General features: G+C 39.7%; 2 protein-coding genes across 3 annotated transcripts; one reads left to right on the top strand and one right to left on the bottom strand.

Moving 5' to 3' along the window:
- Nucleotides 1–668: 668 nt before the first annotated feature.
- LOC103322893 (disease resistance protein RPV1-like) lies at nt 669–5150 on the bottom strand. Of its 2 annotated transcripts, XM_008224847.3 has the most exons (6): nt 4598–5150; nt 3303–4416; nt 2897–3199; nt 1903–2793; nt 1179–1818; nt 669–1038 (listed from the first exon to the last, which is right to left on the bottom strand). In XM_008224847.3, the coding sequence occupies exons 1-6, from the start codon at nt 5107–5109 to the stop codon at nt 824–826; spliced, it is 3675 nt and encodes a 1224-aa protein (XP_008223069.3). In that variant the 5' UTR covers nt 5110–5150; the 3' UTR covers nt 669–823. The 2 variants fall into 2 exon arrangements, with proteins under 2 accessions (XP_008223069.3, XP_088899998.1); XM_089043872.1 differs by lacking the exon at nt 669–1038 and having other exon boundaries at nt 1546–1832.
- A 5363-nt stretch (nt 5151–10513) lies between these two features.
- On the top strand, nt 10514–12834 carry LOC148921448 (uncharacterized). The gene is made up of 3 exons (XM_089048846.1): nt 10514–10705; nt 10817–12124; nt 12469–12834. Exons 1-3 carry the CDS (start codon nt 10514–10516, stop codon nt 12832–12834), a joined length of 1866 nt encoding a protein of 621 aa, XP_088904972.1.
- The last annotated feature ends 392 nt before the right edge of the window (nt 12835–13226 follow it).

Below are 13226 nucleotides of genomic sequence, written 5' to 3'. Positions count from 1 at the left end.
TTAAATATTTTAATTAAGTTCATAAATTATATTACTTGATAAATAGTGATTAATTTAAAGGTATTTAAATGGTATAGCCGCACGGCTATACCTTTAAATTATTGTATTTTCAGCCACGCGGCTGTACTGTTAAAATATTTTACTTAAAAGGTATAGCCACGCGGCTATGCGTTTATAATTTCTATTTATATAGTCTAGCCGAGCGGCTATACTTTTAACATTTCTATGTATAGTAATTAAATAATATCTTAGCCATATTTAATTACTTTCATTAGTAATTATTTTTAATTATTATTTCTTTAGTGAATAATTAGTATTAAATATTTTAATTAACTTCATAAATTATATTACTTGATAAATAGTAATTAATTAAAAGGTATTTAAAAGGCATAGTCAGGCAGCCATACTGTTAAAATTTCTATTTATAATAATTAAATAATATCTTAGCCTTATTTAATTACTTTCATTAGTAATTATATTTTAATTATTATTTCTTTAGTGAATCACTAGTATTAAAGATTTTAATTAAGTTCATAAATTATATATGGTTTACACCAAAATGATATTTTCCACTACTCGTAATGAGAAGCAAGATTGAAAACGGCCGAAAAAGAAAGAAAGAAACGCAAGATCGAAGCTCAATTTTCTGCCATTGAGATGATCTGTAATTTGCAACAAGATACTGAGTTATTTCTTCCACATTCAGTTGGGAAACTCATAACAGCTTTACACAACAATGTGAAATGAGAGAGAATGCAAATGTCAATGGTATCAATCAAGACTGGTATAACTACATGGTCCAAGATACTTTTGCGTTCAGGAATCAAGACAAACCATAAACAACCAAAGCTATCAAATTGGATTCTATAATCCATAAGCTGCGCAATTGGTCAGTACTACTACTATATTGACGTGGAGGATACGTACTATGAGCGGAGACAGCTTGCTTGTGACGGTTGTTGAGCAACCATCTTCTTAGCGATTCAACCGTCTGGATATTTTTTTTGCTCAGGACACCTTGTTGCAGCACATTTTCGTCTGTTAAAATTGCAAATTAATGACAGCTAGAATTAGTCTCCATAAAATGCGGATAAGAGCAACACTTTTGACACGATACAAATGTGGATCTATTCTTAAATGAGTGGAGTGGAGTCAGAAAGTATAAACGAGAGGCACACCTGTTTCTTGATCAGAGTAGTTTGAGTCCCCATCCCCAAATATGTCATCAAACAAAACCGACTCCCCACAACGTCCAAATGTCCATATTCTCCTTGATATTGGTCCATTGGAGAGGAAGTATGTTCTTGGTATCAGCTCGAATTCTTGCAAATGTCTTAAAACGACAGATGGAAAAGAAGGAACTGCATTGTCGTCGTCTTGGGCAATCATCTTCTCTTGATCTTGTTTGTATACAAGCTGGATGCCCCACTCATTTAATCGAAACAAGGATCTCATGAACATTGAAACTGTTACTTCGTCACCACCCTTCACTTCATTCCCCAAACTCCAATGGCTTAAGAATATCATGTCTTCTCCTAAATCTGGAAAGCCAACGCATGATGGATCATAGATACGCTTCATTCCTGTGCTCTTATTATGGACTTTAGTCACTATTGGACTAAATTTGTTACAATTATAACCAGGATAAAAATCACCATCAAAGCTTGTGTATACAGAGAAGATGTTCAATCCTTGAATCCTGAGGTTAGAAAAAGGCACAGTAAATGATATTGAAGAGCCTCTACTTGTATGGCTGAACTGGCCTGGCACCACATTCCCAGGAAGAAACGTGCTGAATATACCATATTCATATAGTCCCTACATATATGCCACTTAAATAAAAACATTAGTCAAATCTTATGTTCCATGTTATGAGAGAGAGAGAGAGAGAGAGAGAATCACCTGGATAGGATACTTCCTGATCTTGCAAAACTCCCAACTCCTACATGGGAATAACATTTGAATGGTGATTCCCTTGGATTTCAAGTTGCACAAACCCAAAAGCTTGATTGTTTCTGCATCACATCTTGCAATAGGTACAAAGTTGTACGGGTATTCGATCTCAACTAGCTTCGGGTTATACATGCTAAGATATTCTAAGGGTACGCACGAACTTGATTGAAATGTTACTCTTTCCAACAACCTGCAACCAACCACAATGAAAGTTCTTACTCTCGGTAGCCCTTCAAGTGTTTGGAGCCTCTTGCAATTGGAAAAGTTGAGTTCAACAAGCCCCCTAAGCCCTCGGATGCATTGTGGTAGGCTACAAATTGGATTTTTGCTTAGATCTAAGAATTTTAATGAGGGTAGGTTACCAAAATCTTTGGGAAAAGCCTCATCAGAAAGATTGCAACTCAAGAGATTTAAATGTACTAAACCACGTGGTAAGAAAGACCACAAATTATTTGGAGTTCTCCCTACACTTGGGTTGACCTTTCCAGTGGTAGTCATGAACACTTGACTTATTGGAATTTTGGAAACATCTAGCACTTTTAAAGACTCCATCTTCCTCAACTCCGTCAAAAAATCTTTGAGATTTGAGCAGCCAGATAGACTAAGTGTATCAAGTGATTGGAGCTTAAAAAGATTCTTTGGAAGCTTCCTAATCTTTCTGCAACCTTTCAGATTCAAGCAAACGAGATTCTTTAGGTTTACAATGGACTCATGGACATCAACCAAGCTCGTACAATCTTCGAGAACAAGTCTTTCTAAATTGGGGACCAGTAAGAAGCTAGAGATTTCAGTAAGGCTATGGGAATGACTTAGATCAACGGTCTTCAAAGAGCGAAGGTACTGAAAAAGAAAGAAAGAATGTGTGGACTTAAGTCTTATGCATGTAAAATTAATCATAAACCACATTTAACAAAAGACAATGGACAAGTGTGGAGTAGCATACCTTGATTCCCTTAAAGACTTGTCTCAAGTTACTGTGAGGCATTTCAAGATAAACCAAGCACTCCAAAGGAAAATCACTGGGTATAGATTTCAAAGGAAATTCAAGCCAACGCAACCATCTTAATCCTTTCGGAAATTCTTCAATGCAACCCTTGAATCGAACGTGACTAAGATGGAGTAGTCTTAGTTTGGACATCCTTGCAAAGGCATTAGTTTCCAAGACTTCCTCATCTGAGTTTCCCCAAGGAGTGTTTAACGAGTGCATATGCATATCCAAGGCAAGGCCTTCAATGGTTTCTGTACCCTAATAAAAAATTTTAAAAAAAAAACAGAAGAAACATTTGGATAAGCAAGCAACAACAAGGACCCCAAAAAATGCATGACATACGTAAAAGAATGATACTTACACTCTTTTCTCTCAATACATTGAAGGAATCCTTATCATTCCACAATCTACTACGATTCGCAGGCTCCTTGGATTCTAGGCGAACAATTTCTCTTCCCATATCACATATCATTTGATGCATACTCACTTTCTCATCTTGATCAACTGTTACCAAGCATCTATCCATAAGATTTTCAATGCCAACGACTGTGAAGAAATCACATCCGTCTAGTATTCTAACAATATAATCTTTTCTCTTCCCAACAAAGAAACATGCAATGTGAAGGAATAAATTTTGGTCATCGGGGTTATCCTGTAAAGCATCATAGCTTATTCTGAGTCTTTGTAGGATTTCATTATTTGGAATAGCTTTTAATTTCTCCAGTGCACTTTTCCACACATCTATAGGTCGTCCTGATAGAGAAGAACCCAAAATTTGAAGAGCTAATGGAAGTCCTCCGCATCGATCTGCTATCATTTCTGAAAGTTTCATCCAATCTTCACGTGGATGGGCTTGTCGAAAAGCATGCCAACTGAAGAGTTGCAGTGATTCATTGGCATTCAGAGTTTCAACATTGTAAACTGTACAATTAGAGAGTTCATGATCCCTCAACAACCCTGCACACCTAGTTGTTATCATTATTTTACTTCCTGGACAAAACCAATCTTGCATAGAAAATATTGCACCTATTTGCTTCATATGATCGACATCATCAAGAACAAGAAGAACTGTTTTAGATATTATGGCATCTCTAATCTTTTTATTTCCCTCACCGACACTATGTATTTTCACTTCACTTCCACTCATAATATGGTGAAGGAATTGTCTTTGCAGTAGAACTAAACCATTGGGCTGTTTTGAAGTTTCCCTGACATCTTCAAGGAAACAGCTCCGTTCAAATCCTCTGTAGTTTGAATTGTAAGCAAATTTCGCAATGGTTGTCTTTCCAATTCCCCCAACCCCATTAATTAAAAGTATACCAACATCGGTTGATCCATCCTGTAACCATGAATTAATAAATTCAACTCGAGAATCCATTCCAGTCGGGTAGGGTGCAATAGTAAAGGGTGTGCGCATGCGACTTAGTTTGTCGTCAATCACTTTAATAATTTGGTTGACAAACTTTGACTCGTACCTAATAATTGCAATTAAAATGAAAAATAAATAACATTTAACTAACATGTCATGATATCAAATACTTAAAAAGTAGAGTCTCATTCACCCATTAGCTTAGTTTTTAAGACCACCCCTGATAAGAAAAGCTATAGCTAGTTAAAGTTATCAAAAAATCAAAGAGGTAGTTGGAATGAAGTTACCCATTAGCTTGATTTTTTAAGACCATCCCTGATAGATCTGCAACTTCTCTAAGTGCTACCCTCCATTGTTTGATCTTGTTGGGTGATTGCTGATTTTCTTCATGCCTAGAAAATGCTTCTCCAACCCTTCCTGTCTGGTTCCTCAAGTGGGAAGGATCGACGTCGTAGAAGACTGGTAAAACTACATGGTCTGAGGAGATCCTCTTGTGTTCAAGGATGAAGACAAGCTCGTCAAGGCACCATCCGGAAGACGCGTAGTCTTTTGAAAAAACAATGACAGAGCTTCGCGACTGTTGGATGGCTTTCTGCAATTCTGGCTTTATACCTTCTCCCCTCTCAACTTCTTCTTTGTCTCGGAACGTGGGAAAGCCTTTCTCCACAAAGGCTGCGTAGAGATGGTCTGTGAAAGTCTTTCTAGTGTCTTTGCCCCTGAAACTCAAGAACACGTCATAACGACATCGACAAGGAGAAGAATTGGAAGAGGAGGGTTTTTGGTGCCTAAACCGAGCCATGATCACCAATGACGGATTTAGGATTTTTTTACAGGGGTGGGCTAATTCAGATTACGGTCGGGTCCTCCACCAAAACACCCACAAGCTCAAGCTGGTCAAACCACCTATTCAACATCAGCACATAGTATCTTCACAACATAAAACCACCGTCAATGCGTAAACAGAGAAACGCATGGAAAAGAAGAAGAGAGAAACAGAGACTTAATTAAACAAAAGAGAAACAAATAGAGAAGACATAAGAAAAGAAAGACAAAAGAAAAATGGCGGAGAGAAAGAAGAAGAACAAGAAAAGAGAGATAACAAAAAGAAAAAGAAGATAGAGGAGAGAGAAAAGAAAGAAGAAAAGGGGCGAAGGAATTAAAGAAGAAAGAGAAAGAAAATAAGAAAAGCTCGTCTAGGCACCATCTGGAAGACGCGTAGTCTTTTATAAATACAATGACAGAACTTCGTGACTGTTGGATGGCTTTCTCAAATTTTGGCTTAATATCTTCTCCTCTCTCAAGTTCTTCTTCATCTCAGAACGTGGGAAGCCTTTGTCCACAAAGGCTGTGTCTTCACCTCTGAAACTCAAGAACACGTGGTAACGACATCGAGAGGGAGAAGAATTGGAAGAGGAAGCATAATCTTGATGAGCTCTAGAAAGAGCCATGATCACACGAAAATTGCTCTGAGCTAGCTAGCTAGGCCAGGGAACAGGGAAAATATCTAAACACTGAGAAATTTATTAATTTTTTATTAGAATGGAAATTAATAAAGACCATTGGGTTATTATAATGGCCCATCTTAAAATGGGGACGACAACTCTTCGTATATGTCTGGAACCCTATCAGACATGATCTCATTAACTTCGAGCAAAATTACCAACTAGCTTTTCCAATGTAGGAAAAAGTACAAATTGGGACAATGATTCAGAAAGGATGGATAAGATGAGAGGTAGAGTAGAGGGTGCAATACAACTAATCAGTTGGCTTCCTTCCTCTTCCTCCCAAGTACAGAAGCTCTCTCGAATCGGGGGCCGCCTATCCTCCACTTCTTAAAGGCCGCCATTGACGACTGAGCTGCCTCATACACTAGAAACAAGTGTATAACCATTTGAGCCAACACCACCTTCCTGGATTTTCAAGATTTCAGATGGACGACCTACCTGAAGGAATAGTAGGAAAGTTAGAGTCACCCTTAGCAATTCTATTATACAAAATGGGACAAAAGTTGCCTAAAGCAACCGCTGTTGCAATAAATTCTTTTGAAGAAGTAGACCCTGAAGTTGTAAATGTGCTCAAGTCAAGATTCCAGAAGTTCCTCAACGTTGGACCTTTTAGATTCACAAAATTTGGTTTGCACAATAACGAAATAGACGGATTATAAGCAATTGGGCAAGATGATGGCTGTGACGAAGAACGGGGTGGGGCAGAGACGGAGAGGGGGCTGGGAAGGGGTGGGCAAGGTCGTGGTGGTGGTTGGCCGGTTTGGAGTGGAAGTCCGCGTCATCAAAAAAATAGGTCCCACTTTTGACATGTCAGCATTTAACAAACTCACTAATAGTTGGACTAACGGAGGCAAATGCAGGTTTTCAATGTTGAGTATGTCTTCGTAAACGCTCTACAGAATCGGGTATGAATCAGAAACGACCTTATAGGTTGAGGGGTTTACTATAGTTTGTCCTTTTTTAAATTATGAGTATAGCCATACGGCTTTACTGGGGTCCTTTTTTAAATTTGTTTTTAATAAATAGTATAGCTGAACGGCTAAACTATACACCTATGTATGTATTTATCAATACTACTTTTGTTTTCCATACACGTCTTAAATGTTCGGTAAAATACATTTTTTATAAAAAGCAAACATGTTTAATACACGTGATTTTTACAAAATTCATGTATTATACACATAACTTTCACATATTATTGAATAAAAATAGTATATATTAAAATATTTAAATAAATTATAGTCAAATATTATATAGGTTTGCTATTAAGTTTCAACCATTATGTGTTAGAATTAGGCAAACCCCCCAACCAAGTATTATTTTTGAGGTTATTACATAATTAGACCGTAATACGTTTTAAAAAATAATTTTAAAAAATAATAAGTATCAAACAAATATTTTTTTTAAAGGATGGTATGAATAAATATGCAAATATTTGGTGATGTGTTCAAGAAAAGCATGATTATATTTGGTGGTACGATTATATTTCGTAATATGATTATATTTGGTGATGTGATATGTTGTTCATCTTATTTATACATATATAATTGTTGAATTAATAATTGACACAAATTAATGTGCTAATCATCCAATTATAAACTAGGAATGAGTAAAGAAAAGTAAATGAAATGAAACAAATTATATATGTAATTTAAGTGATAAAATCCAAAACCTAAACTCTTATTTATACATAATTATATATGTATGCAGGCTTTCTTGGCTTAATCGGGTCGGTCAGACTTCAGACACCCAAGCCAAGTCTAGAATGACCCAAGGCGGGCCAGGCCATCTCAAAGCCCATAACAGGCCGAGTCGGGTTTTTTTCAATGGGCCGGGCGGGCCCCCATAGGCCCATAAGCCCGCGGGCCAAATGATGAAGCCTACCTACAACATCCATATATTAGGCTCAATTTTCTCTTTTTGTCAAATAAAAGTCAAAGCTAAGTCAACCACATTTAGGCAGATTCAAAAACCAGATAGGTCACCTCCTCAAATAATATTCAATTTAAATATAAGAACGTCTATTCTTGTATAGATTTGTCAGATATAGAATACACCTTATTTGCCTAACTCCAAGTCGTTTGTGTGTCGACTAAACCCGTAATCTAACGGTAAGAAAAGAATACCCTCAGATTCTCTTGTAAAGACAGCAAAAAGACTGTCTATAAGCCCCAAGTTGTTAGTGTGTCAACTAGTTGAAAATGCAGTTCTGTTTTAGTACACAAAATTGTATTTACAAGCTCCTTTTGCTCTAACATCCCCAACCGACAAACCACCAGTGGTAGTGATATCTACAATTATATTCAAAGAGTATAGCCGCGCGGCTATACTCTTAAAATATCCTTTTTTATTAAATAAATAATATCTTAGCCGCATTAAAATACTTTTATTAGTAATTATGTTTTAATTATTATTTCTTTAGTGAATAATTAGTATTAAATATTTTAATAAAAATCCTACAAATTTAGTTTTGCTACCCCAAATATTTTAGTATTCCAGAAAAGGAGGAGGGTCCTCCTCGTGCTTGAAAGGAAGCGTTGTCCTTCAAAAGTTGGCCGGAAATGACAGAGAGGATGAAATGGACTTTTTGGGAATCATCTGCTGACAGTGGCAGTGTTATTATGTATTCCTGGGCTGGCAGCGTATCTTTCTCATTGGACCACAATTCATTCATAAGGATTTCCACTAGTCGTACTAGAAAATGGGCCAATTATTTCTGTTTCAATTTTTTTCTTGGGCTTGTTTCAGCCTCACTTGAAGCCCAAGTCTAAGTCCAAACACTCCTACACGAATTTATCATGAACCCATAGAAAAACAACAAAAATACAATATTGGAGGCGCGGAAAAGCTATAATGAGGCGCTTAAAGTGATGAGGTTATTTGAGGAGGTCAAATCTCACCATTAACAAATGTAAAGAAATCATGGGATTTAAATATTTTAAATGTTTTGACGGTCGGATCGGTCTCCTCAAATAACCTCCTCACTTTAACTCCCCATTGTAGGAGCTCCCAGGCCGTAGACGGAGGTTGTTTGACCGCGAGGGAGATGACCAAGGTTGAGATTTTGGTATTAGACTCATACGAAAAAATGAGTTAGATATTAAGTTGTTGAGGCCCAAAAAATCCATGGATTGGACCCAAGCAATTATCAGCCCGATACAATATTCCATAAGGAAAAAAAGAAAGGAAAAAGGGTCTACCACATGCAAGTTATAATCCACATGCCGTGCTAAATAAACAAATTATCATGCTATGATTCGCGATAAAAAAAAAGAATATATATGATTAACTCATGCTAAGATTAAAACTATTCTTCCCAAGGGCGATAAATTAAAATATGTCAAGCAACATGCCATGCCGTTATCTCGCATCCAACCACGCTACAAGCCTAGGTGGACCCAAGCCACTCAAAAAACCCGGGGCTTGCTTGAGTGGGTTGTGGCATGGATGGTGATAAATCAACATGAGACCCATTGATGGGCCGAGAAACGGAAAGTCTCGGGTTGCTTGGGAGCCTCGAGACTCAAGCCCATTTCTTAGGCCCAAACATGTGGGTAAGCACAAGAGAGAAAAAATAGCCCAAAAGCCCAAGCAAAATAACCTAGCCAAGAGATAACCCAACCAAAAATAATAAGCCCAAATCGAGAAGCCCAGAAGCTCATTTGCTTAGAAAGCCATCTTGGCCCTTAGAAAAACCAAAATAACCCACAAAAGCTTCAGCCTTTTGAAAAACAAAGAATACGTGAAGAAGTAGATGGCAGGCTCCTTAGCAAAGTCACTGAAACCAGTCCCAAGCCAAAGATATCCAAAGAATCGATGAATACCATCCGCATGTCGAAGCATCCTTGGACCAGCATACATTTGCACCTTTTTCCTTCATCAGATTCACCAAGGAAGAGGAAAGAAAAGAAGAAAAAAGCAAACCAAGAGGGGAAGCTCTCATTGCACACCAAGGGAAAGGGGATGTTGAGCCCCCAAATCCCCAATTCATGAAAATAGATGAAGCAATCTTTGCCAAGAAAGGGAAGTCGAGAGAAGGAGGAGAAATGGAGAAAAGCTCACCAAAGTAAGTAGAAGCCATTAGGGTTTATTGAAAATGGTGATTTCCGGCAGCTATAAATTGAGCCTTCCCCTACCCAACAAACTCAACCCACAACCTGCAGAGAGCAAGCTTTTCTCTCTACCTTGCAAAACTCAGATTCGTGCTGTTCATCCCCTTCTCCAAATTTGTTTTTCTGGTAGCCGCTGGAAGAACCCTGCCTTTCCTTTTCTCTTTCTCTAGTCAAAATCCCTCACAAAACACCTCATCCCTTACTTAGACCCTGTCATTTCTCACAAACCAAGCCTAATTTCTCTCTTAGTGCTAAACCCATGTTGGTTTTGCTCTCCATGCCTCATGCCACTCATGCTGAGCTGAAAGACCATCTGTAAGCATGCCAAAACTACCTGCAAGTCATCATTATTCTCGTTGGTGAAGATTATCCAAAATATTTCCTAAGGTTTTGCTCCCCTTTCGAGGTATTTTAGGGCTTGATTTTCGAACCTAAACAAAAAGGGGCAATCTCCTCACTGTCTTTTGCAACAAGCCCACCCATTTGTCAGGAAGGAAAAAGTCCCCTACATAAATTGGCGACTCTGCTGGGGATTAAGCCTTTATCTTCATCGATCCCTCCAAGGAAGAAGACCAGAAGCAACAACATGACTTCCCAGGATGGGCTAAGCCATGCTGACTCAGAATCAAGGCAACATGCCTCTTCCAGAGAAGAACAACGTGCAAGTGAGGGAACTTTTACCTCACAGACCTTGTTACAGACCATTCACGCTATGGGTGAGACTCAGAGGGAGATGGCAGAGATGATAAAAGAACTCAAAAATCGGCTCCAAAGCCAAGTGAAGTGAACGAGAAACACCCACAAGAGGAATCTGCTGCTGCCGGAAAGGAGTCCGAGCAAAGGGATCATCTTTCGTCACTCGGGAGGACGTTGTTGCCATGCCGAAAAGGAGCCGAGTCGAAGTCGGGAAGATTGGAAGTATCTTCCTCACCGCCGATCCATCAAGCTTGCTCCAGCAAAGAATATCCTAAAGGCTACGGCACCAACCTTTGTCCTCTTTGATGGAAGGAAGGGGAGCCCGAAGGAGCATGTCAATCGCTTCATCGATGCCTTGGGACCGTATGCTGGTGATCATAATCTTCGACTTAGAAAATTTTCAAAGAGTCTCACCGATCGTGCTTACACGTGGTATACAACGTTAGCACCAGGCTCTATTCATTCCTGGGAAAGTCTGGCAAGCAGGTTCTGTAAGAAGTATTTCCAGCATGAAGAACGAGTCACCACCACTCAACTCAACAACACTCGCCAAAAGCATGGTGAGGATCCCGTTGACTTTGTACGCAGGTTCCGGGACCTGGCATTGGATTGCTATGATGAGAAAGACGATGAGGCGCTTGTTGAAATTTGCATAAGCAATATCGTGGCAGATTATAGAGTGTATTTGGAGAATATTGGCATTAGTCAATTTTCTCGGCTGCTGGAAGCTGTGAGGAAGATGAGCATGTCTGTCAAGCCACCAGGACAAAGGACTTGGAGGAATGAGAAGAAGGAAGTGCATCAGACATTAGCAATAGATGATAAGCCATCCAACGACTACAATTCAAGCAAACGGAAGGATAGAGAGACGTATCCACCGCTACCATGCAAAGATGAAGAATTTCATGCTATCCTTGACACAATGATTGCTGATGGCGTAATCAAACCTGTCAGACCCTACAAGGTTCCTACTCGAGAGGAAAAGAATGATCCTAGGTACTGCCGCTATCATCAATTTGTGGGGCATCCAACCACTGCCTGCCAGTCGATGAAGATTTTACACGCCAAAATACATGAGGGAGTCCTCGAACTTCCCTCTAGGAAGCAAACGATTGACGAAGACCCCTTGCCAAAACGAAGGGGAAAGGAAGTAGCCGCTGTCATTACATGCTCCGGTGATTTGCTTGATGATGATGAATTGTGCCACCCTTGGAGGAATGACCCAAAGCCGCCGGAAGCTATATGGGAACCTTGCGGAAACATGGAGAAGGCATATTGGTGTAAATATTCGAGGCCTTCAAGTTACAACACACCATGGCCACTCGCTGATGGATGGGGTAACAACTCAGACAGCGAAATTTTTGTTTTGGACATGCGGAAGAACGCCACTCGGGGCTTTATCGAGCAAGAGAGCACCGTGACATTTCATAATATCACGGAAGCTGAAACAAGTGTGATGGAACGTTATTTAAGCATGAAACAGGGGCTCACAGCTTCACAGGTCCTTCAAAGAAACCCAAAGTTCAAATCACTCTTTGACCAACTTGGCTTCGGGCCTCAAGCAAGAGAAGCAGTACGATGAATATCTCTGAGGAGTCTAATTCTCGATGCTTTACAACTCAACCACAAGGGTCATTCTTGGGAAATGACAATGCTATCGTCTTTACGGACGAAGACATGTAAGTTCCATACCCGGACCATAGGAGGCCGCTTTACTTGGAGGGACAAATCAATGATGTGTTTATAAGGAGAGCTTTGGTAGACACGGGTTCCTCTGTCAACATATTATCTCTGTCTGTGCTTACGGCAGCTGGTATCCCATTGTCCAAAATTGTTCAATCATAGACAAACATCAGTGGTTTTGGGAATAAGAGTGAGGTCACGGTCGGGCATCTACAAGTACATTTGAAGGTGGGGCCAATTCGGTCACTTACTAAGTTCTATGTTGTGGATGTAGATGTGGCTTACCATGCTTTGCTTGGAAGACCATGGCTCAACAAGCATAAGCTCGTGGTCTCTACCTATCATCAATGCGTAAAAGGAAGGATTGGGCTGAGGCCGCTACGCATACCTGGAAATCAAGCACCGTTCAACAAGTATGAAGCTCACTACTCCGAGGCGGAATTCTACACTGAATGCACAGGTCTGGAGGCAATCCATCCAAGGATTTCGGGACCTACCTCCCCTCGTGGACTGAAATTCGTGATTTAAGCAATGAGGAGCTCATCACCATGGTTGATCGAGAAAGAAAGAGGCACTCGGAAGTCAACAACCACGCCTATAATCATCCCCAATGCTCAAAGGTGACGCTGCCCGATGGGCGTCTGTGTACCGCTTATAACGGGTTGGGGGCTTGACCGTGTCTTACGGGAAAGCCCCGAGTATGGAGGGAAAGTAATGCAAGCAAATGGCTGTGGAAGTTCCGACAACAAGGCACCCATGCCTTGTGTTTTCCAAGAACCAATGGCAGCAACCAGACACATGCAAGATGGATCGGCAGCAGTAGCCGAGCAGCTGGAAACAATTGATTTGAGTGAGGATCCCTCTACCCCAAGGCCTATTTCCATAAGTATTCATTTAACAAGTGAGGAAAGGGCGGCTTT

This window comes from Prunus mume, linkage group LG1, assembly GCF_029339155.1.
Source record: "Prunus mume cultivar Tortuosa linkage group LG1, ASM2933915v1, whole genome shotgun sequence".
Lineage (NCBI taxonomy): Eukaryota > Viridiplantae > Streptophyta > Magnoliopsida > Rosales > Rosaceae > Prunus > Prunus mume.
This window is presented reverse-complemented; position numbering and strand designations above follow the sequence as displayed.